This window comes from Vidua macroura, chromosome 15 (genome assembly GCF_024509145.1).
Source record: "Vidua macroura isolate BioBank_ID:100142 chromosome 15, ASM2450914v1, whole genome shotgun sequence".
Taxonomy (NCBI): Eukaryota; Metazoa; Chordata; class Aves; order Passeriformes; family Viduidae; genus Vidua; species Vidua macroura.
This window is the reverse complement of record NC_071585.1, coordinates 12,015,816-12,040,420: the sequence shown is the minus strand read 5'-3', so window position 1 is coordinate 12,040,420 and position 24,605 is coordinate 12,015,816. Positions and strand designations below refer to the sequence as shown.

Genomic DNA, 24,605 nt, shown 5'->3' with positions numbered 1-24,605 from the left:
TATCCTACTAATTACTACTCTTAAGTTTACCAAATAGGAGTACAGTTCTTTTCTAGCACTCACTCACTCAGTAGTTTACTGAGGTTTTTAAGCAATACAAACCTTTCCCTGGCTAACATACAAAAGAAAAGTTCTCAGTTCTGAAGGCAGCAGAGAATGTAGAAACATAGACCCTGAGAAATGTTACACTGACATCAGAGTCATATTTGTAAAATGTAAAATTTGAAAACCAGCAATGTTTTCCCCTTGAATAATTTTTCTCTCCACTCCACAAATGTAAAATCGGCATCAGTTCAAAAGGTTACCTTATGTTCTTGAGCAACTTTACATGGATGACTACTCTGACTTTAAAATTTTTTAAATCAAAGAGGAGGAAGGTTTTCCCTTAATGTTGGTGGTTGAGCCATTACATTTCTCTCTGTTGAGTCACACAGACAAACCCTCACTACAGAACTTGTGCATGTACCAGACCTAGTTTCTCCCAAGAGGGACACAGCAAGATTTTCTTCTAGTTTGGCTCCTCGTTGCTTCAAAACCCCATTATGACTGCTCATCAAGTTGAAAATTCAGTTAATCAATCAAATATCTAATGTTACACTTTTTATATATAACCACACATGTAGAATGGCAAAACCACTTCCTTTCTCTAAAAAGCACTTAAAAGATGTGACTTCAGACTCTCCAAGGTACAGCAGACTCAGACTAAATAGAACTAAAACTCTAAAGTTAACCTTGAACTGAACCTATTGGTGACCAAAGATTTAATCTGTGGTGTCCAATATAAAAGTCAGAGGGAAAATGCCACTGGGCTCTCCTTAGAACATATTTCAACAAACAATGCAGGCTTGAGAAAACACTTCTATTACAGATTTCCATCACTCTCAGGAAAAACACTAGCATCAAGAAAATAGAAGTCAAATTTCTGAGCAAAGGTTTGTGACAAGCTGCCACTGACTCCTTAAAATCTTTTGAAAACCACAGATGTTATTTTAGTGCGGGATGGTTTGGGAAATTTCTGTTTCACTCAACAATAACTAAAATGCAGCATTTTTAATGGGACAATAAAGCAGAAATTAATGTAACTTCATGGTTCCCCATGGGCTAAAAGTAGCTGATTCTGGTACTGCTACTGATTGTTACATTTGGTTCTTTATAAATTTCTGAAGGTACAGGTCTCCTCCTCTCCCAAACAGAACACAAAACTTGTAGAGTAGGAACATATGAAAAATACACTCTGGTAAGTCAGGATGCTGTGAGGAAACCTGGAGGCTGAGCTGGGGCTGCAAACACTGCAAAACTGCACAATGACACCAACTGCAAAGCCTGCAGAATGACCCATCGATGTGTGAAGCTGGGCAGTGGCTGTGGGACTTTACCAGCCTTAAGCCAAGACCTCCACACACGCTGCTGCCAGTACTTTGTTCCTTGTTCAGAAACATCAGCTCCTGCTTGCAGCATGTGTCCCATATATCATCTGGATTCCTGTTCTTGAGGAAATCAGTTTGAAACTCTAAAGGCTGTTATTCTGAGGGAACGAGTGAATTTTGGAACTCCACAATTTTGCACGTGAGGTCTCGGTAGTTATTAACATCTTTTCCACTATTAACAGCCACCTCTGCAGTTGAATTTCCCAGCTTAAGGCCTACAATGCATTCCAGGAAAAAAAAAAAAAAAAATAACAAAGCCCAGAAGCAGTGGGAGTAGCATAAAGCCTGATTTTCAAAGTTACATTTTCTAAGGCCCCTTTATCCAGTTCTAGCCTGTTTAAATGGACTTTCTGAAACCATAAGAATTGTAAGACACAGCAGCAGAATTTGAGCCTTAGTAATAAATAGGCTGAGCAATATCTGTATGTTGGGATGAATGGAAGAAACCACCTCACTGACAATGCTGAACTCTGCTAGGCTCATGCAAATGTATAAAGTCACACCATGTATATTTAATACACTAGCAAAATATTTATTTTATAATGATAAAACAGAAGTGAAGGATTTCTTTTTGGTGTGCACCAGTAATTGTAGTAAAAGAATAAGGGGATTAATGGACTCTTTATACATTTCAATGACAAAAATTCATAAAGGTTAGCATCAAATTCAACTGTTCTCCATTTACAAGCATAAAACTTACCATAATACCCCCCAAACACATATATAAAGAATTATAGTTTTAAAATCTATAAAAAGTAAAAAATATACAGTCAGAAGATCTAACTCTTATTCAAATCTTTAATATAAAATTGTAAACATTTATTTACACAAAGGAAATGTGTATAACAAAATTTTGAGCACCCTTTTCAATTGGATCGTGGTTTTTGGAAGGCAGTGGATGTTGCACAGTGACACTCTCACCTTGCCTGCCCAACCAAAACCGCAGTTTATAAATAAAGCCATGGGCGGCCGGCTGGGTTCAGTTCAGGGGAGATTGGTTTTATTGCTCTGAAGCTGCAGCAAATGGAAAGCCCGAGTGCAGACACAGACAGTGACACGTTACAGGGCACCAGGGCAGAGCCCAGCCCTGCCCATGCACCCATGTACATCTAAACCGTATTTTCATTTCCATTGAACTGTTCCAACCTTGTTCCAGTGGCACCGTGTTCTGTGCACAGGAGCCAAAGCCAGAGCCAGGGGCTGTTTGGATCCTGTTCACACACGGAGACCAATGGGCATTATAAGCCAGTTTGTCTAGAATCACACCTAATTTTACTCCAACAGTACCATGAAAAGGCCCTGTCACCAAACCCAGATACCTTCCTGAACAAACCCTCTGGTCAAACAGAGCAATATCCACCTAAGCTTCCAGAAACAGTGGAGGAAAGAGCACACCTGCCTTTTCCTGGACATTTCGCTGGATTGCCTTTTTGGTAGTAATAATGCAAAGAGCAGATGTTCTTTTCCTCCAATTAAGAAATCACAACTGGATGGATTGTATTTTGACTTATTCAGAAAAAAGTCTGTGTGCAAAATCTACTGGAAAACAGAGCAGATTTCACCACAACCTAAACAGGGAGAAAGAAAAGCTGAAACCTACTACCCTGTTATTTCTGTTAAGTGTTTGTAAGGGGGAGAAAAAAACAGTGACATGGAAGGATGTCACTTGAAATTGAGGTCCCAAGCACCCCCAACAGGAAGGGAAGGCACACTGGTGCAAAGTTAACTCTTAAAATTAAAAATACAGCAAACACTCCTTCCCCTGCCATTGCTAGTTTATATCTATACTCTTCTAATGACACTTACCTTGGACCAGTTTTTGGTTTAACTTAATAGTAAACCAAGCTCACTAGCTCTTTTCTTAGACTGCCAGTATGAGAAAAGCTAGCATCAGTTATTTGCATCTCAACTACTTATTCTAGAAAATAGCAGAAGTGTCAACAACCAAAGTCACCAACACCTTCGTCTTCCCATCCAAAGACAATCTTTATGCTATCTTTTCAAAAGCTCTATGAGGGATTAAGCCTGCTTCAGTGAAGTTTTATTCACTGTTCAAAGGTGGGATCCACTGATCAATGCACATCTTTCATCAACAGTTCAACATGATAAAATAGCAAATGTGATGAACAGAGCGGAATTCATCCACACTAGCTAAGTGTGCTGGACAAACCATGTTCCATGCATATTTGGAAAGGGTTAAAGTATTAGTGTTAAAAAAGCAGTTTTCAAAAGTGCAAATTGTCTCATAAAGGAGATGTGGATACAGTAAAATATTTTCCTTCTTTGAAACCAATGATATCTCTCCCTTCCCTTCACTCCCTCTGGGAAAAAACCCTCTCTCACAATTCTGCAATGCAGAAAATTCCTGGAGAAGCCAGTCCATGTTGAAGGAAATTGTTTTTAAATCACAATGCTGGGTTTGGTTAGAAAGTTTAGAGGAGTTTTCCAAGAAAGTAGATTTAGAAAGGGAAGAGGTATTTGTGCATTTAAAACAAAAGCTTTCAACTTTATTTTCATTTTAAAATAAACATTAAGGCAAGGTGGTTTGTTGGTGGATAAGGGATTTTTTTGGTAGAGAGTAAGGACTTTGGAACATTGACTGTTCCCATTGTGGTTTTTGTCCTTTCTGGGACCAACCCCAACATATGGATAAGAGATCTCCTTGGGCTGAGCTGAAGAACAGCATCTGCTTCAAGGGATATTAAAAAAGTAAATCCACCAGTCTATAGAAAGATTATCAGACTTGTAAGCCAGTATTAAAAAAAAAACAAAGCATTTAAAGGGGGAGACTTTCACACTGGAGCAACCCTGATACAAGTATTCTCCCAGGCTGCCTGTGCTATTATTGCTGATAAGGACTTTCCACCTCCCAGTCAAGTTCTTTTTTCCTCATTTTTATCCTGAAGTGACAAAATCTTGTGCTCATTGCTAACTTTGGAGGATGAACTAATCTCAAAGGTTAGTTTTACTTCTTACAACAAAGAAAACTAGATGAGCTGTCATGAAGCAAAGCCTTCATTTAAATACAACTACCTTTGGAAATAAGTTATGAAGAAACAGGTGCAAAGTAAATGGCTTTACAATTCATGTTAAACCTACTATAGTTTAAAAGTTCTCCCATAAGAAATTCCCCCTTTAAACACAGCAAGGTACAAGCCAAGAACTGTGCCTCTCTACAACAGAGTGCAAACTGCAGCTTAAAAGACTACAATCTATGACGATGACTATCTAGACTAACTGGCCAAGTTTTAATACTTTTTCTCATCTATTACCAGCATCTAGAAATATTTACTGTGAAATATCACTTGCTTACTGAGAGTACAGGCACATGCTTCAGCAATGGGGAAAAGAAACAATTCCAAACATTTTGCAAGCATACTCAGGTGCATACAGCCTCTTCTCAAACAAAAATCAGAAGTTTGATGGACAGTACTATAACAGCATGTCAAGCTATGAACAAATAATTATTGCAAGTAATAGCTGCAGACTAAGCCCTAAACACAATTTGTGCAACTATTTGCGTTCTTTCTGCACTAGTTCTGTGGAACTTTTGTTTTGTTTTTAAATAATTAAAATATTTAGTCTTAGAACACTGCAAGTGAGATTTCTGGAAGGCTGGCTAGGACACAGTATTTTTTGACCTGTTCAAGTGTGCAACTCCTCAGAGACCGCGGCCAAAGCGCACTCCTCCTGCAGACCTGCTTGGTGCGCCGTGACCACGTGTCAACACTCAGTGAGAAGCAGCTCCAGTCTTTATCCCAACCATTTACCTCTAATGCCTGCAAGTCTCCTCAATGCCACAGGTTTTTTGGTCCAAGAGTTGTTAATAGCTCATGAAATAATTAAAAAAAGTAGAACCCCCGCCCCCGGCCCCATTTTAATGAGTTCCTAACAACTCATCCAAATCGTTCATCCATTCCTCTGAAGTCCTGTTTTTCAGCAAAGAGTCTATCAGATCTGTGTCACCAGTTAAGTTCTGAAGTCCATTATTGCCTGACTGGTTGCTGTAGGCAAAAGGCAGCTCCTGACTGGTCGTCCTCACAGGGTACCCTTGGCTACAGTGCAGGTTTCCTCTGTTGGGAATTTGCTGATTTGGGTTCTGGTTGAAAGCATTCAGGTCTGGAACAGTCTGGTTGATGCCAGGCAAGACTTGCTGTGAGGGTACCTGCTGCTGTGCGGGCGGGTTTGTCCGCGCCTGTGCTCCCAAAGAGGACGACAGCATCTGCCCAGAGACGGCAGCGTTCATCGAGGCCATGGGCCTGCTGCTGCTTAGGCTTACCTGAGGCATTCCCTGGGCAAACTGCTGATTGGACATCTTTAGATGTGTTTGCTGCATGTGGAAAGAGGAGTTGGCAGTAAATGGTCCTAAGCCACTGTTTGCTTGTGTCTGGTTGTTAATATTAGGGATACCTTGGTGTTGCCAAGATGGATTTTGAGCCCCCATAGCAGCTGGTACTCTTGCCATCTGTGGCTTAGATAAGGTTGCATTCAGTGCACCTTTATTGTGCTGCTGAGAAATACTTGAGTTTGGTAAGGTGTTCTGCCCGTAGGCAGCAGGAACGGCAGCACCCTGGCCCAAGCTGCCCTGTCTCTGCATCGGGGTCTGTCCATTGGCACTCGGAGTCGCGTGCTGGGGAACCATCTGGCTCATGCCAGGTGCCAGGTTGTACAAACCCCCGCGCTGCATGTTCTGCATGCTGGGGTACTGAGACACCCCTCGCTCCTGCTGGCTGGAGCCCGACTGCAGTGGAGCAACAGGAGCGTGTCCAGGTCCCATCTGAATCATGTTCTGGCTCTGAGGAAACAGCCGAGGACTACCGGAGCTGGACTGTCCTAAATTACTGACCCCAGGCATGGCTGAAGATGACCCTGAAATACAAAGAAATATTTTGTTCGTTAAATACCTCATGCTCAACCAAAGCCAAGCCAGGCTTGTAGGCACAACAACCCAGAAGAGAGGTGCAGCTGCATTTGTATAAATTGACCTCTGCAAGCAACACACAGAGAGAAGGAGTTTAATTAAAGAGTGTCAACTGTGGCTCCAGTTAGCACCTCCACCTTGATCTCAAACACAGATATGCCAATGTCCTAAAAAAATCTGAATACCACTTCTAAGAGTTCAGCATCACTAATTTAAAAAAAAATTATGACTCTAAAGGCAGGACTCTGATATTTCTTTGTGAACAAAGGTAAACACATATACTTTGAAGTGCATGCACAATTTACTAAGCTGTTAAAAATACCTCTTATTGCACACACACACACACACACACACACACTGTCAGTCATTCCATGCATACACAAGAGTGCATCTCTTATCATACAACTGTAGGGTTGCCAGTTCTGCATTTTCCCAATTCCAGGAATATGTTCTATTTATCTAATATAGAAATATCTAATTCAGAAAATTTTGGTCAAGTATCTTTTGGATTTTCACAGTAAAGTATTCACTATGTTAATATGCAGTGCTGACAGCCAAGCAAGGTGATTTGGAAAAATGTCTTCTCAGCAAACCAAATACAGTCCTTTGTTATTGCAATTTCTGAGCTTAAAATTTCTTCTTGTAGAAGAAACAGCCCCCTATTTGAAGCAAAAAAAGCAGAAAAGCTCTGTAAAGTGTAGTGCATGTAACATCCCCCCCCCCATTACTTGCAGTCAATCAGGGAAACCTACCTACACTAATAATTTCTCTACTTTCAAAACCAAAAGTAAGCTGCAGAATTTTTTCATATTTTATGATAGCTGAGAAGTACTGGCTCTCCATTATTACTAATATTCTATTTGAATAAAAACAGAATTATCATAAATAAATTCAAATTATATTGAATTAATTATCAACAAAGAACATCATAAAAACATCACTGTTGAGGGACGGGATGGTGAGGGAAGTCTTACTGTGACAATATTTAGAGTGAAGGGACAGCATACATATCAGGATTTAAGGTGTAAAAAATAGTTACAATCATCATCAGAAAGAAAATATTTTTAATAGTACTGATGTTCATTATAGCAAAACCTACTCAATTTCTAACAGTTGTATGCCTATCTTTCTGTAGAAAAGTGACAAGATAAAAAATATTTCGGTGCAATAGTTGAAGGATGCTACTGATGCCTGCATTAGCACACAATCATTTTGTACTGGCATTGAGTTTTTTCAGTTAAGTAACAAAACCCAGTTGTAGCTGCACTTGACACTGCACAGGCACGAACACTGTCAGAGTGAGGGTATTACATTTCCATTTGCATCTTACCCCTTCAGTATTTATTTCTGCAGGAACATGGAGAGTAAGAAAACAAAATGAAAGGAAATTTTCTTGTACTGCAGGTTTATAAAAAAAAGACAAGTGGCTTCTTGATGCCCTGTCAAGTAACAGCTTTTAAGGTAAAAAGATTAGCTTTTATTGCTTTCTAGTTCTTCCACATTTTTGAAGCTATTCCAGCTGAACAGTTACAACACCTTTTATTTAACAGAATTACTACACTACAGACATACTAAACTGCTTCTCATACAGAAAACCCCACATAGGACACTTCACATGTAATGAGGAAAATTCAAATTGCATTCCCTTTTAAAGGTAGCAGGGATAAAAATGTTAGAGACTTTTAAACTCATCCTAGAGATGAGAGAAATAATACACCACTTATCTTTCTTTAATGAGGGCCCGTGAAAAGATACAGGCAGTAGTGATGTCAGGCTTCAGAAAAAAAACCCTCTGAATCTAATTATATCAAAGACAGAGAGAATTTCCAACCTGCACAGTGAAACAGAAGTATAAAAAAGGCCTGTAGGATAATGAAGGTACTTAAAAAATTTACTCATTTCCCAAACAACATTAAGAATCAGAAGCTTAAGTTGTCCCGGATACCTGCAACCAGGAAAGCTGTTAATTTGCAACTGAATCAGAGTATAGGTCAAGAGCTTTTAAGGTAGAGTGACACATAATAAATTAATTAAAAGCTATCCAATCCAGGAAATTTGAAGACACCTTGTTTTCCACTCCTGGTATTTTTTTCTGCTGTTGTTTCAGTTGCCATGTTTACTCACCTGTGAACTGTCCAACCTGTTGCTGGTATGGATTTTGTGGTTGATCCTGGTACTGGGGAGGAGGCCGCGTCAGGTGCCGCTGCAGCTGCTGCTCCTGCTGCTGCCGCTGCTTCTCCTAAGAAAGGTCCAATGCAAGACAGTTTGAAAAACAAGTTGTCTGCATACTTTTATGCACAGCTGGTAATCAAAGGGGCTTCTGCGCCGTACAGTCACTTCAGACTTTGCTCTCAAGGCTCAAACACAGTCAGTTTAATCTGATGAGTGACAAGATCAGGATCTCAGAGACAACAGCATGCACTACAAGAGTTACTGCAGTGCATGTCTGAAGTCTTTCAGAGATTGAAAATCTGAGATGTTAGTCTCCTAATCAGTAACATAACCAATAGGCATTTTTAGCAATATTCTAAAGACAAAAAGGGGTACAGGTACAAAAAGAGCAGAAGTGAGTGTATTAAAAAAACCCACATTTACTTTTTTGGTCTTTATTTCCAAACAATGTATTTTAGACCTCTCTTTAGAAATCAATAAAAGTTCAAGTCAGAAATATCAAAAACTGAACATGTAAATATTTTGTAGTTCTTGTCTGCAAACATGAAAAGATACACACAAACCCATATTCTCATATATTACAGGTTTTCTTCGAAGATCATGGAAAACTGCAGAACTAAGTCCATAGTAGAAGTCTACAAGTTTTGCAAACATTGTTTCAAACCACTTTCTTATCAACGCGCTGATCAACTGAATCAAACCCTACTCATGACACAAAATTGTGCCTCTTTAAAGTAAAAGCAGATTCAACCAACCCACACCTATTTTATGATCAAACCATTTAAAAAATAAACCAAGCAAATTTTCTATTAGGAAACTTTGGGGGAAAATGAAATTTAAACTCTTGAGGGGAATGTAGATGTAGTGACAGTAGGCTCAGATTTTGACAGTGTTAACAGCCATCTGGCTGCTTTTACAATATGAAATGTATCAGGCACAGCATTTCTGTCTTTTCTTCCTTAGATACCTTCAGCCAGATTGAAATTCTGACATAACCAAGTAGTGATACAATGCACACCTACCTACTTACCCAAAAGGTTACACAGAGCACAGCAGGGAACAGAAATTCCCTTCCAAGAGTATTGGAGTGAAGACACAAGCCAGAAGCCTTTACAGAAGAGACTGGTGCAATGTAACAAACAGCAGATACACATCACTACCACCCTTCCCAAATGTCTCCAGCTGCGAAGCTGTTGAGACATGCACAGGAATGAAGAGGGCAGGCTGCTTGACAGAGGACCTACTGCTTGCAGGACCAGTCAGACCTGAAAGAGGCTGACCACGGAAGCCAACAAGAGATGCCACAGCTCTGAGAGAAACCAAGAACTGCAGAACCTGGCCAGGAGAAGAAAATTAAAAAATACACAGAATGCCAAGTGAAAAGGCAAAGGGAATGGCACTGGAGCTACCTGAAACTACAAGTCTCCTGCAAAGAAGACATCAGCAGATTCAGAAATCTTTTTGTAAAACTACATCCAGTATCATATGTATGCAAAGAAACAAATATCAAATCAGAATGCTAAAAAGACCTAGCTTGACTAGGCAGCACAAGGCCAACAAATGTGGCAAATGCAGTGTCTAAAACTGTTCAACTCCAAGGCAAAGCCACTTCTTATTTGGGATCAGAGTCCCAGCATCACTATAGAAAAATGGAAATTACAGAACCTAACTGTAGTTACCGTAACTAGGACATGAATGAAGTATTTCCATAATACTGATATTTACTGCAGCAACATGTGCTGGCAAAGCAGAAGCAAATAGATAGGGAAATAATATTTCAATTCTTTGTTTGAGATATGCTACTTATCACCTCCCACTCTTCAGAGAGGTCTGACACCTGCTAGGTCCATTATTGTCCTAAGGAAATCTCCTGGGCCACAGCTCTAAGAGCTCGAACAAAGCTCTAATAATCACCATCCACCAAACGTGCAAAAGCACAAACAGGAGGTCACACCCCATACTACTTTTCTCCCCACCTGCTCTCAAAGAATACCTGTTTGTTAACATTTTGGAGAGTCATGATCACTCATCTTTGACATTTGATATTAACAAAGAAGTTACCAAAGACTGGTTGATTTACTAAAAAGTATTCTAAGCTTACAGATCACATAACTCATAGAGAAGATGTGATTTTATTGACAATTTGGGCATTTTCTTTCAGTCTTTAATAATATAATTCCCCCACATTATTCTTAGTCCAAATTGTTTTAACCCAAATATCAAAAACATATCCTTACCAATACTCATACACTACCAACCACATTACTATGTTTTGTCTACACTGGCTCCAGAACTGAGGGGTTTTTTCTGTCACCTCTATTGAGACCTCAATTTCATCAGGATGTCTCCAGGTGATAAAAGAGCCTTTGGCTAGGACTTGGCACAGCCATAGCTCCACAATCCTGCGTAGTCTACTAAAACCCTCCCTACAAAATGGGCTGTCATACATTTTCTGTTCAGAGGAGACTATAATTTCCTTCTTTCTTAAAGCTTCTGATAGGCAGATGATTCAGGGAGACCTCAGGACACTTTTCAGTACCTTACAAGAAGGCTGGAGGGGGAAGGTGTCAAAAGGGCATGAAGTGATAGAGCAAGGGGGAATCCAAGACCTCCATCTGAAGGAGGTTAGGTTCAGATTAGATATTAGGAAGAAATTATTTACTGCAAGTGTGGTGAGGCAGTGAAACAGGTTGCCCAGAGAAGCTGTGGCTGCCCCATCCCTGGAAATATTTCAAGGCCAGGTTCGATGGAGCTTGGAGCAACCTGGTCTAGTGGAAGGTGTCCCCTGCCCATGGCAGAGGAATTGTAACTGAGATGATTTTTATGGTCCTTCCCAACCAAACTGTTCTCCGATTCTAAAACATCAAATGCTATTTCATGCACCAAAGCAAAGCAGCACAAATTAAAAAACAGACATCTGGCCCCTCTCACCTGTTCTGCCAGCAAGTGCTGCTGCCTCTGTTCCATTAGGAATTGCTGCTTCTGTTGCTCCATGAGCAGGTGCTTTTGTTGCTGCTCTCTCTGCTTCTGCTGGTCCATCAGCATTTGGTGTTGCTTCATCACTGCTGCTTGCTGCTGATAAGCTGAGTTGCTGTGGTTACCTGCCATGGAGACATTTGGAGCCTGGGCACCCACCCCAGGGCCTGGGACAGAAACAGGAACACGAGGAACAGTAGGAGCGGGGTTCTGATCCTGCAGAACATAGGAAAAGTGACAAAAGTTACAGAAATGCAGTAACTTCTTCATGTCTATACAGCACCAGACACAGAACTGCCAGTTTGGAGTTAGGGTCAGAAGCTCCACAACATTTAGGAATAGAAGCTTTAACTCCAGTCTCAAAGTACTTGCCAATTTCCTGCTCAAACAGGTGAGTATAGGGCGTGCTTTTTTCCAGGCAGGTACAAACTGCTCTTCAAACACCCCAGCTTCAGTTTATTTTGGTAGCAGTTTTCAAACACTACATTTTATATCTTTGTAATACAAAGCATTTATTGAAATTCTGCCTCTTCTGTCAACATTTCATTCTGGAAGTGTTTATGTCTCCTATCCTAAAGTTGCTTTTTTTTAATATCAGAGAATTTACTATTTGCAGGTGAAGGGGAGAAGGCTTCCACTGTCCAAAATGGGTCTTAAAGTATTTTTCCAGCAATTTAACCATCACCATACTCCACAGACACAAATACTACTACAGATAAGTCTAATATTATTAGTTTTTCTTAAGTGTGCATTTTTCTGGCTTTTTTTTTTGAGACTGGAACTTGGGATAAGCAAAAATAACATGGAACATTCAAGATCTGATACTGCCCTCTTAGTACCAGCAAATCCCTTTGAAATTTGACAGTTTTCATTATTTTAAAGCACAGTTCAGCCTCATCTCTAATTTACAAACAAATGTTATGTTCAATTTAAGCATTCAGCTAATGGGTTCAGCTGCTGGTTCTCACTTTTCAGTTTCATAAGGAATCATGAGCCAAATACAAGGAATGCTGCACTAAGTTGTTCTGTGTGCAAGCTCTTGAGATATTCTCCTGAAGCTTTCATCAGTATTTCTGTTAGTTCAGTGCAAGTGTGGCAGTGTAGATACCAGGTCACCCTCATGTTTTTCAGTGAGGGGGAGATGTGACACACACAATCATCTCTATCCTTCTTCCATCAAAATGCTGTTAGACTGTTACTTCTGCCAGCTTTCAAAGAGATTAATTTTTTTTATGAAGTACACATTGATCTCAAATTTCTATTTGTACACCGGTGTGGTCTTTATCACAGACTAATCAGAGCTTTTTCACTGGTTTTCTGTTTTGTTGAGGGAACATACAACTAGAATTGGATCTCAAACAGCTTTTGCTGGAGGAACTTTAATCAAATACCTTTTTTTTCAACAAGCTCTCTTGTATGTGCATTGCAGGTACATGTTACAGAATCCAATGAGTCTATACTTCCACCCACTACTAATTTTACCTACAGCATACCTGTAGTAACAGTTCTATACAAGGCAAAGGAGCACCATCTGGAATTTTCTGTTACAGGAAAACCTGAAGCATATGCTTCAAGCAAACAAACATTACCATTATTCATTCTTAATGATACATTTCTCTCCTATGCCATGCTTCCCCAATGCCCAGAGACTTAACCAATAAAAATCCACAGAACTGAAAAGCTCCAAGGAACACCCAAGAAATCAGGAATGCAGCCCTCACTTCCACCTCTCTGCAAAAGTAGGTCTTTTAATAGTAAGCCAATTCTGACACAAGTAGGGACTAAAAACAAGGTAAAGAAATCAAAGCTTCTTTGAGAACACTGTGTAACACTACAGTTTTATACAAGTTATTTTAGTCAAAAGTTTACAAAGCATCTATTTATCTTTGAAAGTAGAAGCTTCTGTGAAGTACAACATAATTTGTTGCCCACAAAGTATATTAAGCTGGAAATCACATGTTACATGACCTAGAACCCAGTATTAAAAACTGTCCCCGGTGGAAAAAAGACCTCATGGTTCTTGTCTAGGATTCTTGTATATAGGATTTTTCTCTTTAAAATCAATGAAAACATTTGAAACTATACCAAGGAATCTGCATTCCAGCCTTAGCTACCCAACAACCTTAAATCTGCTACTGAGCAAAAGTAACTCAGGACATTCACCTGACCATGTGGCAGTCGGTAGGCAATGTTTCCAGGCTTGGGTTTCAACAGGATCATCCCATTTTGGTCATCACCTACATGGGACAGTGGTGGCTGCTGGCGCTGCTGGATGTATGCCAGCATGGAAGGCTTGTTCTGCCCAGGCACTGCCACCCCCTGCTCACACTCTGCTTTGTAATGGGAAAGAGGTTTGGTGTTTCCATAGTCCAGCATAGAGCTCTGACTGTTCACAGGGTTCTGGTTCAAGGTGTTTTGCTGATGACCCAAAATGTTCACATGATAATTGCCCCCAGCTCTTGGTGAGCTTTTATTTCCCAAATTAGGCATCATGAGTTTCTGATTGTTGAAGTCTGGCTGATAAACCGATGGGCTAGTAGGATTTTCCATGGTATATGGGACAGCCAGTGGACTATGGGAAGCCCCAGGCTGTTGCCACGTTGACATCTGATTTGTTTGGTGGACCTGTGAAGCTTGTTGCTGGTTCTGCAACATCTGATCTCTTTTCTGCTTGGCAGCAATCTGCTGAAGTTGATGAGCAGAAGACATTTCTTTGGCACTTCCTGCACACTTCCCAGGTAACAACACAGGCCTCTGGATGTTCTGAGAGTGGTTTGATGCCTGCAGGATGGGCTGATTAGGATTTTCAGTCATTGATTGACTGGAAGGCTGGAACATAGCCTGAGAACTAACAACCGTTGCAGAAGCGGCACTTACAGGTACAGAAGCAGCACCAATAAATGCTGAACCTGAAGAAGTAGATCTAACCTGGGGAGATCCCAACTGCTCTTGCTCAAAGGGTGCTGGGGAAAACTCAGTCTTTATGTTAATATCTTGTGGCAATGGAGTCTGTGCAGCTGAATTTGAAGAATCTGCATCTTTTTTGTCTTCAAAGTCGTCATTAAAGAGATCCTTCATGTCTTCATCGGGCACTGATCTATTGAGCTCCTCAATAAGCTCCTTCCATTCTTGCTCATTTAGATTAAGATCAGGCATCAGGTTATTCTGAGATATAGAACCCCCTGCTACAGGATTCATACAGGGAAGCTCATCAGGCTCCTGCTTCAGCTCTTTGTTCAAACTCAGAGGAAATGAATCATCAGCATCACCACCTCCATTCATTTGCAGGCTGGAATCTGGAAGACACTTCTTGCTGATGCCATCGAGCCCCATTGGATGTTTCCCATTAAGTTGTAAAGTATCACCAGTACCAGATTTCTTATCAAGATGATGGAGTGGAGACACAGGGGGCATTCCATTGGAAGAACCACTCACTCCCAGACCATCCTCACGACGCAGTTTCTTGGACACAGAAAACACATCACCATAGCCATTCTGCTGGTCTCCATTCTGAGGGGAAGCAGCACTATCAAGCTTTCTCTTCACAGTCTCATGGAGCTGCTGAAAAAGAAAAGGAATATTTTAGTTATGTAGTTCTATGTTACACAGATCTAGATTTTTATTTCTCACCAGAACTTTGTCTTGCTCTGAACAAAACATTTCAGAAATAAAATCAAAGATTGCATCTTTGTTTTGTTAACATTTTGTTTTACAAGTCAGCACATGAGATTACTTCCTCACTATAATCTCTTACAGAAATTTTTCAAAAAACATGTACTACTTTAAACAGACACCTCCTCCTTCAGACAAAACTAGAAGCTGCCATATACTCTAACAACAAGAAGTTGAAAAATGGCTGTGAACTGAAATATGTTATGATTTTTCCTATTCAAAAGAAGAACATTAAATAATGTTAAGAATCAAATTTCAGATGAGAATAAAACCTGGTATTCTATTTGATCTATGTACACATACAGCATAATTGTTCCATTAGACTCTTTCATAAAAGTCTCACATTTAAATATTTATAAAGCAGTCTCACATTTAAATATTTAGAAAAAATGAGTAATTCTCTTGTGATAATAGCTTTTAGAGAAGATCTGTGTATATAAATTTTGTACACAATCACACTTTTGGCACTGAAGCAAAACCAATTTGTCACTTAACAACCATTGCTTCACACTTGTGGAAAATGCAATTCATAGTTCAGCCAGTTCTATCACAGCAGAGCAAGTTTATTCCTTTCCTCTTTTCTCCTGAAATATTTTCCAGCTGCTCTGACCACCAGAGCCCCAAGCAGCTCCACGGTTGGCCTCTCACAGAGGGTGAAGGCACAGATTCTCTTTCTCGTGGTGCCACCTAGAAGCGACCAGCGGCTACAGCAGCAGCTTCACAGCCAGAGCCTGAGCACCTTTGTTCAACTTCTGCTTCCTGCCAGCATTCTTGCAAATATAAAGTTCTTTCTACTGACCTCAAAAGCATCTGAAAACAGAATTCCTGCACACATCAAAGGTGACTATAAACTTTTCTTTCCCTCGGGTGCATTCTGTAAAAAAATCTGAGCTTTGCTGGTGCTGGAACGCTCCACCAACGCAGACAAACCTGCAGGGCAGAGACGCTGCTCCAACAGCGCAGGGAGCTTGAAGAGGGAACTGCCATCAATTCCCAACCTGAGTGAGACACCTTGGTACATCTCAGCAGGACACTCAACAGGAATCTCCACCAAGAGCCACCTATCTGAGCTGAGGGGTCACTGGACAGCAGCCCTCTCAGATGGCAGGAAAGCAGCTCATCAAACCAACCTCAAGACAAGTATGGTTATTTTCATATTACCTGCAGTCTTCACAAGGCAGTCCACTAACCCCTGGGGAAAACTCTCATCCAAGGAAAAATGGGAAACCTCAAAATCTCAGCATTCAAGCAAGAGGCTGGATGTAGGGCCAGAATAAATTATCAGAAGAATTTTACACACTTGCCTGAGCAACAGCATTCTTTGATTCACAGACAGGACTGGTTCACAGTTAATTGTTTCTATTTTTTTTTTAACCATCTACAGTGAGCTGATCTTTGGGGGCAAAGAAACCCCAGACCATCTGTTTAATTCCTGCACAGGTAATAGCAAAAAAACCCCACTATTTGTTTAATGCTTGCATAGGTAACAGCAAAGCCTTATTTTTATCTGTGGGACAGACTCCAGCTTCCCTGGAGACTGTGATCTTCTAGATGGCTCATGGAGCAGAGTAGCAAGATCAGCAGAAGACTGAGTAGGATGAGGTGAGGTGTACATCTGGAGAGGAGGCTGGAACTTGAAATCTCTTAATTTGAACATCAGGTCCTCATCTTGGAGTAGCAGCTCTCTAGTGAATTTTTCAAATATCAACTTGAAAGAATAACAAAAATTTACTTTTTTGTAAAAAGGCAAAACAGAGAGCAAAAACCTCAACTCCATCACAACATTTGGCTTTCAGCGTTTCCCATTGTTTACTTCATACTCCCACCAAGAAAACTGAAACTCAAGGTGGATGAGTAACTTGCCCAAGGTTATATGATGAGTCAAATTACTCAAAGTTTGGGAATGGGTCCTCCTTAATTCTAAATAGTAGGGGAAAACCCCACTCCCTGAAAAGTTACATCAAAATAGTAACTTAATTTTGTGAGCTACACTCACTGCAGTCTAGAAAAAAGATATAGACCCCTTAATATCCAGCTCAGGAACTCTCACATCTCTATGGATTTTAACAGTCATAACACTCAGATATCTGATCCCTGCAGACATTGTGACTGTAAGTTGCTTGAGACAAAATCCTCCTTTCACCTAAAACTGTATTCCTTTGGTGAAAAAAGGGAGATTAAGTTCCTCCCCAGTTTGTCTGTGTCTATCCAAATAATCTGGTCTGAGGGGAAAAATAACAAGCTGCATATGAGATACAAGTCAGACTGCAATATTGATATCTACATATCAAGCTGCTCCAACAGAGTTCTCAAGGCAAGAAAAACCTGTTCTCTTCTGCCAAAACTCAGGAAAAAAACCAACCAACACATGGATGAAGTAAAGCATAGCTTGCTACTCACCAAGAAAATCCCTTCAGCTTTAATTTTTTTGTTCATTACCATCCTGTAAGGCACAGTGTTCCCCTAGTACGCTGTCCATGGTTTCCTTAGCAGAATCAATCAATTTTATTTGTAACACTGAGCCAATCATTTCCACTGTCACAAGATCAGATACAGAAGTGGCTTCTCATTTTCTCAGCCTATTGAATTTTCCAACAAAAGACGAACTTTCGAGATCACTGCTATCTAGCTATGCCTAAAAATATTACCCCAAAAGCATTTATCTGAAGTATTTATACCAATATAGGAACAGTGCAAGGCAGGGGATGTGAGCTGGCCTTTGCCCAGGACAGGACAGAGATGTCAAAGAGCCACTGAGGGGCCACAGGCTGCCCCTCCTCCACATCACATCACATCACCTGAGCTGCATTTTATTCACGTGAGCAGAACACACAGTCCTCAACGTGGTCATAAACACTTCCTTGGCAGGAGCACACATGCTCAACTGTGCATTCCTCATGCACAGAACACAAGCTGACAAAACCCAGGTGGCATCCATGACAACAAAAGGTGTCCAACACAGCAGCCTCTGGCCATGTAACTCACACACAGACAAGGACACAGGCCTGGAATGCCAGAGATGGATGTCAATCTCTGTCTTAAACCCAACAGGTTTACCACAATGGTCCTCAGCCCTACTGTGGTCTCACTGCAGGGGCAAATTGACTGACTTGATAAAAACTGTCCAAGAACTACTACAGAAGCCCAACAAGAAACCAGAAAAGCTTGAAAACTTAATCTATTGCTTGTCTGTTAGCACTGGCAGAGTTCAAAACTTCAGAGGCCAGGGCAGTGCTCTCTTACTGCCTTGGTGGGAAGGGGCATGAATCACTGATCAAAACAGTGGTACAAAGCTGTTCTGATTGGTTTTGTTGGAGTTTTTGTTCAGGTTTTTTTTTTTTTTTTTTGTTTGTTTGTTTAGTGTTGACTATCTTGTTGTGGACTTAATACCTGAAACTAGATTTAGATAATAATCTAAATTGAAATGACATTTCAATACATTAGAACTTAACAGGCATGAAAGTTTAGATCACATCATTTGCTTGAAAGCAAAAAACCCTTTACCATTCAGAACAGCTAAACTGAGGACAGTCAGCTAAAGTCCTTTTGCAAAAATCCAGTACTTTGCTATACTTTGAGACCTGTAACCAAAGATGGTAATTATATATATATACATATATATATATATACACAAACTGTATGCAGGTTTCATTTAAAAAATACAAACCATCTCATGAACATGGCAGAAAAGAAACTTCTTAAAAATCTGGTACTCATACTGTACCTTTCAGGCTTATTTATGTTCTTATGTTCTTATGTTCTTTAAATGTTCTTATTTAGCTTTTTAAAGCATCTGCTACAGAGATTTAAATATTCTTACAAGATTCCGTAAAGCTTTAATCTTCTGTATTTTATTTCAAATTAGTTTACCATTTCAATATCAGAATTAAGTCTACAAGAATTTGTTCTGATATATGAGCAAGAGAAACATAATGCTGGACATTTTCAAAGAAGAAATGTTATATTAGATTACAAGCATAATAAAAAACCAGCTCCAATATGGCTCCTAGCATTCTTACCTAGAAGGGGAAACTAAATGAGAATACATGCATTTTTCTGCCATGGAAGTGGCAGTATTGCAGCACAGATAAGCTCTCATGTACCAGAGTTTACAGCAGATTCTCTATAGACACTGATTCTCCTCCCCTGCCTCACTATGGACAAGAGCAACAAAGATGACAACTCCTTAAGCTGGAATAACAATGCAAATACCAGACATTGTAGTGCATGAATTTTGGATAGAAAACATAACATTCTGACTACACACCATAGTCAGAACTCCCCCTTTACTGTGCATCTACCCTCAGCTTCCAAAGTTGCATTCCCCCTGCAAGGAAAGCATTTTATTACCCAATGTGTTCCTGCATTCCACTGTGCTGTCAGAACCAAACTGCTGGACTCATTTTAATTTTTACTTTAATTCCAGCAGACTTTTGTATTTGGGTGATTGCCTGCTGGAGTGAAGAAGGGCTGTGGATAGGCATGTCTATAAATATCCCAAGCCTGCATTAGTCACAAGGGGCAGCTTCTGCTACAGGAATTGTTCTGCTGAATCAAAAAAACTCCTGTGCCTTCAGCTGCAATGCCGGATCCTCCACCTCACATGAACTTAAACAGCAGCAGCAGCAGCTCAGTCACTCCCAGATCCCTACAGTTTAGGAAGCATCACTGCATATCTAACTAATCTGGTAAGGGAAATGTTTCAAACATAAAACAATACCTCACAGAGAATTAAAAGGAGACAAAGAAAAACCTGTCTGAGTTGTTGGACAACAAACTATCAGACTTGTCAGCAAAAACAAACAATGGTGGCAAGACTACACTGCACTATAGCTATATATAAATAACATGCAAATAATTTGCTATCTTTGTGGTAAAACATAATTTCACAATTTAACACCCCTATACCACAGCTTATACAAAAATGAGGCCTTCTGAACTGTTAGAGTACCAGCCCGAGCTTCGTTAGAGGAACATCATTAACACTTGTCAGTACACTATGGGCAATCTATTCCCCTTTAATTTATTACTTCAGGTCTTTCAACCAAGAAACACTGTATTGCTCTCCTTGGACTTCAATTTCATTTAAAACTGTTTACTTGGTGCCTATGCTTAATTTAGTATTTAACTAATATTAATGCAAAACATCTATCATTCCCAAATAAATGCTGCTCTTCAGCTTTAACACAAAGCATTCTCAAGACAGGCCACTGACTCGACTTCTGTGCTCATTCCAGAAATACTGTTTGTGGTTTTGTGGCAGTCCTAGACAAAGCAAGCTCTCTGCACAACAACTGCTCTCAGGTGGGGAAAAAAACCAATAAGAAACAGGGAGCAGCTCTCCTTCCAAGACACCACATCATAAAACAAGGAGTGGAGATGAAAATCCAGATCTTTGCCATTCTCTTCATTCACATGTCAATGAAATGCCTTCTGTTCAGCTCAGCCATACACTGCCTTATTGTCTATCACAGAAATATAAGGAAGACAAACCTTTCTCTTGCAGAGAATTTAAACACCGCTACTCGATGAACTTTCATGTATCAGAACCTGGCAGAGAAAAAAATGTTCTAGGAGACAAGCTCCATCTCTTCCCAATTTCCCTGTTTCTCAAAAATGGAAGATTAACACAGCAAACACATTATCCAAACATCAAACGTCTTCTACTTTGAACACAGCCTTAATAATGCCATGTTAAACAACAGAGAGACAGAACAACAGAAATGCGAAGTAGATGTCAACATTTGGATTTCCCATTAAATAATGGTCTGGAAGTTTTTTTGAAGTAGGAACCTAGGTTTTTCATCATTTTTCTCATATGAAAGGCAGGCCTACATGATGCACAAATAATCCAAGGTATTTCTGATCAATACTGTATTCTCTCAGTTTCTGTAGCTCAAATTTTACAGCTGCTTAGTACGAAAACAAGGAAGAATCTACCCCTTACTTCTGCCTGTAAGCAAGATCCATCAAACTTCAAGTTCCAGATCTAAACCAGAGAAAAGACTAATGGAAGAGAAAATATCTGATTTTGTCCACGTGACAAATCATACAAGACACTAAGGAGGAAGTGGCGGTGCCACTCTGTTCCCTGTGACTATTGTGGATTTATAGAAGGTGCTCTGCAGCACAGCACCTGGCAGTGCCCACACTGTCCACACCTGGGGCAATGCAGCTTCATGTCCTACTGCTACAAGTCCTCACAAAAGCCTTCACCTTTACATGAACTGCTCTCTCCTTCGGGCACCAAAAAAATGCTTAATTAACAGTGAACATGAAGTACCAATTTCCAAGAGCAGATTCATATGCAGCTTCACAGAAAAATCTGAACTGTTACAGCAGCTACAGCTGATATAATGCATGTTGCACTGAGCTAGCAGCATTCTTTGGAAAGGATGTGTCCAGGATGTTTTAAAAGCTGGTTCTGGGGTTCATCCAAACTTTATTGAACACTGAAAATCAAGCCCACGTCCTTCCCACTCAAAGCACATGCTTGGTCTTGATAATGGCAACATGATGGGTAGAGGTAAAACACCAACCTAGAGACAGACCTTCTGGGCCAGAGGAATTGAATTAGCAGCAGAGGTGGTGGTGGTGTGTTTTTTTCCAAGACCTGAATTACTAAGCAAACCAACTTTATACCCCAGTAACGAGGTGATGAATCAGCAGCTGCAATTAAGCTCACAGTCACGGATCCTAGGAAGGAAACAGCAGGCCAGCCCGAGGAAGAGTCATTCATACACTAAACCCCTCTTCTGTTGTGTAAATTGGCCACTGGCAGCAGCTTCCTGTACAAGGGCTTCCCCCAAGATGTGCAGTGCACTTCAGAACCTGCTGCCAGTTGAGAGCCCTCATTATAATGGATGCTAATTAGATCAAATCCACATCCAAAGTGACTTAAGAGAAACAACACCAATGAATTAGAGACATCTTTTTTTTAGAAGACCAATATGAAGTCGTGTGGTGGCAGTTTAAGCAACAGGATTTGACACGCTAAAGAGCCCTGAGTGTAATGAAAATACACATTATTAAGGGGTAGAGCCCCATATGCAAAAAGCCAGAGAGACCAGCAGGAAATGAACAGAACCTCCACCAAGGTTTTAGATAATAAAAACCGAGTTTGAGTAATTTTTGTTTTGACACAAGTTTACATTCAAGATCAGTCTGCTAAACAACAGCTAACTGTAAAGTTTTGTAGAATCAGTGTCAGGAATGCACAAGGTTTCCTCTCTTCCTCAAGTACCCCTCTGTAGCAGCCCTCTGAAGTGCTCTAACTGTGTCACAAGGACCTCAGTCTTCTCAACAGTCAGCAAGTCCTCGAGTCTCATAGGTATATTAGCAAGAACAGAAACAATTCAGCTAAGTAACACTTTCAGTTCATCTTGTAAATACTACAAACTGCACCCAGGCTGCCTAGTGCTGGTCACAGTAAAGATGACAGTGATAAATCCCATGTTTCAGTATTTCACATTATGTCCTGGACACTCAAGTATACAATAAGCTCTATTGTGATTGTATTTTAAAAGCAGTAAATGAGGTCCAAGACATTCCTTTCTAATCCAATCAAATACACAGAGCACCCTAAAATTATTATTTATTCTATATATTAACCTGGGAATATCTTCGTTTAACCCAGTGTCCCCTTTTAAAGACACTTAAGAGTGCTACTGAATCATTTTCATGCAAGCCACCATTTTAAAATACCTGATTTTAAGTCAGACAGGTATTAGGACAGGCAGCCTTTAAGAGGTTATCCTACTAACCTACATTACTGACACATTAGCACACAGCAGTATATTTAAAGAGCCCAGAATAAGTTAAGCAATAGCTATCTTGATATACAAACAGGGCTATCAGAATATGTCCCGACAACCAGAAATGCTAGAGAAGCCAGAGAAACATTAAGATTTTGAGCTAAGCCAGTTTTTAATGGGTGGAGTGGGATTCTCAGAGTGTTCACACCCACTAGAGTGAGCGGCAAACAAGCAGCTGCCTTTCCACTGAAATTCTTTCCAATATGAACCAGAATTAAGAGACACATTGTCTTAAAACTCCCCCCAGTAATAAGCATATCCTTATCAAATGACTCCACAAAACCCTGACACCCCAAATTGAAGACTTAAGCAAGCAAACAAAAATCCGAAGGCACCGCAGCATTAATGCCCCTCTGACAGTTTCTGCAGGGGCATTTTAGGTGAATTAGACAGAAATATGATTCACAAAATACTCTGAATGATTTAAGCATCACAGAAATCCTGCCACTATCCCTACCCCACCATGCCACAGTTTTGATATACTCTTCCAGCGTGCAGAGGTGACGAGCGAAAACAAAACAGCCCTTATCGGCTGCGAAGTTGTAACACAGCAGACAGGGTACTCCGCAAAGCAGCCCCGAGCCCAGCCCTCGCACCGCAGGCCACCACAGCAGCCGCGAGAGCTTGTTTTCCTTCCCCCATCCAGCTCCAGACGAGAGGTCCCGGTGGCAGCCGGGCACGACCGCCGGTCCCTCCCCGGCCCCAGCACCCGGCCCCGGGCGGCGCTTACCGCGATCAGGGCGCTGCTGCGGCCGTGCTGCTGCTCTCCGCTCGCCGCCTCGCCGTCCAGCCCGTTGGCTCCGCTCCTCTCGGCGCTCCCCGCGGCGGCGGCGGGCGGAGGGGGCGCGGGCGGCGGCGGCGCCGGGGGCGGCTGCCGGTGTTTGCCGGCCCGCTTGGCCTTGGCCTGCAGGCAGCGCTGGTGCAGGGCGAAGGTTTGCTGGCGCTCCAGCTCCAGGCGCTCCGGGGACACGGCCTGGTAGCGGGACTCGCAGGCGCTGTGGTGCCGCCGGCAGAGTTCGATGCGCCGGCGGAGCCGCTCCATCACCGCGCTGTGCCGCGGCACCACGAACTCCGCCATGGGGCAGGGGGGCAGCACCATGGGCCGGGCGGCGAAGGGGCGGCCGCCGCCGCTCACCGGCTGCTCGCTCCGGCGCCCGCCATGGCGGGGCCTCCGCCGCCCCTCCCGCCGGCCTTACCTGCGCTCCCCGCCGGGATCGCCCCGGGTCTTCTCCCCGCCCGGCCCGGCGCCCGCTCCTCTCCCCCCCCCCGCCCCACTTCCTCCTTCTGCCTCGAGCCTGGCGCCGCTCCGCTGCCCCGCTCTCCCTCAGCCCTGCCCGCCTCGCGGGGCCCGGCGGAGCCCGCCGCGCTCCCCCCGCCGCCGCCCTCAGGCGCGGGCCGGCCCGGACCCCCGGCCCCCCATTGTTGTCCGCGCCGCCGCCATCTTGAAATTGTTTTTCCCCTCCAGAGCCGAGTTAAGAATAAATGGGCGGAGCTTCCTGGGTGGGGGATACGTCACGGCGCGCGGCGCGTCACGAGCCGTGACGGACGCCCCTCTCAGCCAATAGGAGGGCGCGGAGGCGCGAATTAAGCAGCGGAGGCGAGCTGGGGGCGGTGCTCGGCGCG

The 24,605-nt window shown here is 41.8% G+C and overlaps 1 protein-coding gene across 1 annotated transcript; it reads right to left on the bottom strand.

The window, feature by feature from the left end:
- Positions 1-2,200: 2,200 nt before the first annotated feature.
- MAML1 (mastermind like transcriptional coactivator 1) lies at positions 2,201-24,207 on the bottom strand. Its single transcript, XM_053991209.1, has 5 exons — positions 23,713-24,207; positions 13,660-15,057; positions 11,452-11,712; positions 8,473-8,587; positions 2,201-6,296 (listed from the first exon to the last, which is right to left on the bottom strand). Exons 1-5 carry the CDS (start codon positions 24,079-24,081, stop codon positions 5,305-5,307), a joined length of 3,135 nt encoding a protein of 1,044 aa, XP_053847184.1. The 5' UTR covers positions 24,082-24,207; the 3' UTR covers positions 2,201-5,304.
- Positions 24,208-24,605: the final 398 nt, after the last annotated feature.

Excerpts from the sequence above, each read along its gene's own strand:
- MAML1 (XM_053991209.1), bottom strand. The coding sequence starts at position 24,081 with ATGGTGCTGCCCCCCTGCCCCATGGCGGAGTTCGTGGTGCCGCGGCAC. Across the intron at positions 15,058-23,712 it reads GCAGCAGCGCCCTGATCGCG|CAGCTCCATGAGACTGTGAA; the intron begins GTAAGCGCCGCC and ends TTTCTTTTTCAG. Across the intron at positions 11,713-13,659 it reads ACCGACTGCCACATGGTCAG|GATCAGAACCCCGCTCCTAC; the intron begins GTGAATGTCCTG and ends TATGTTCTGCAG.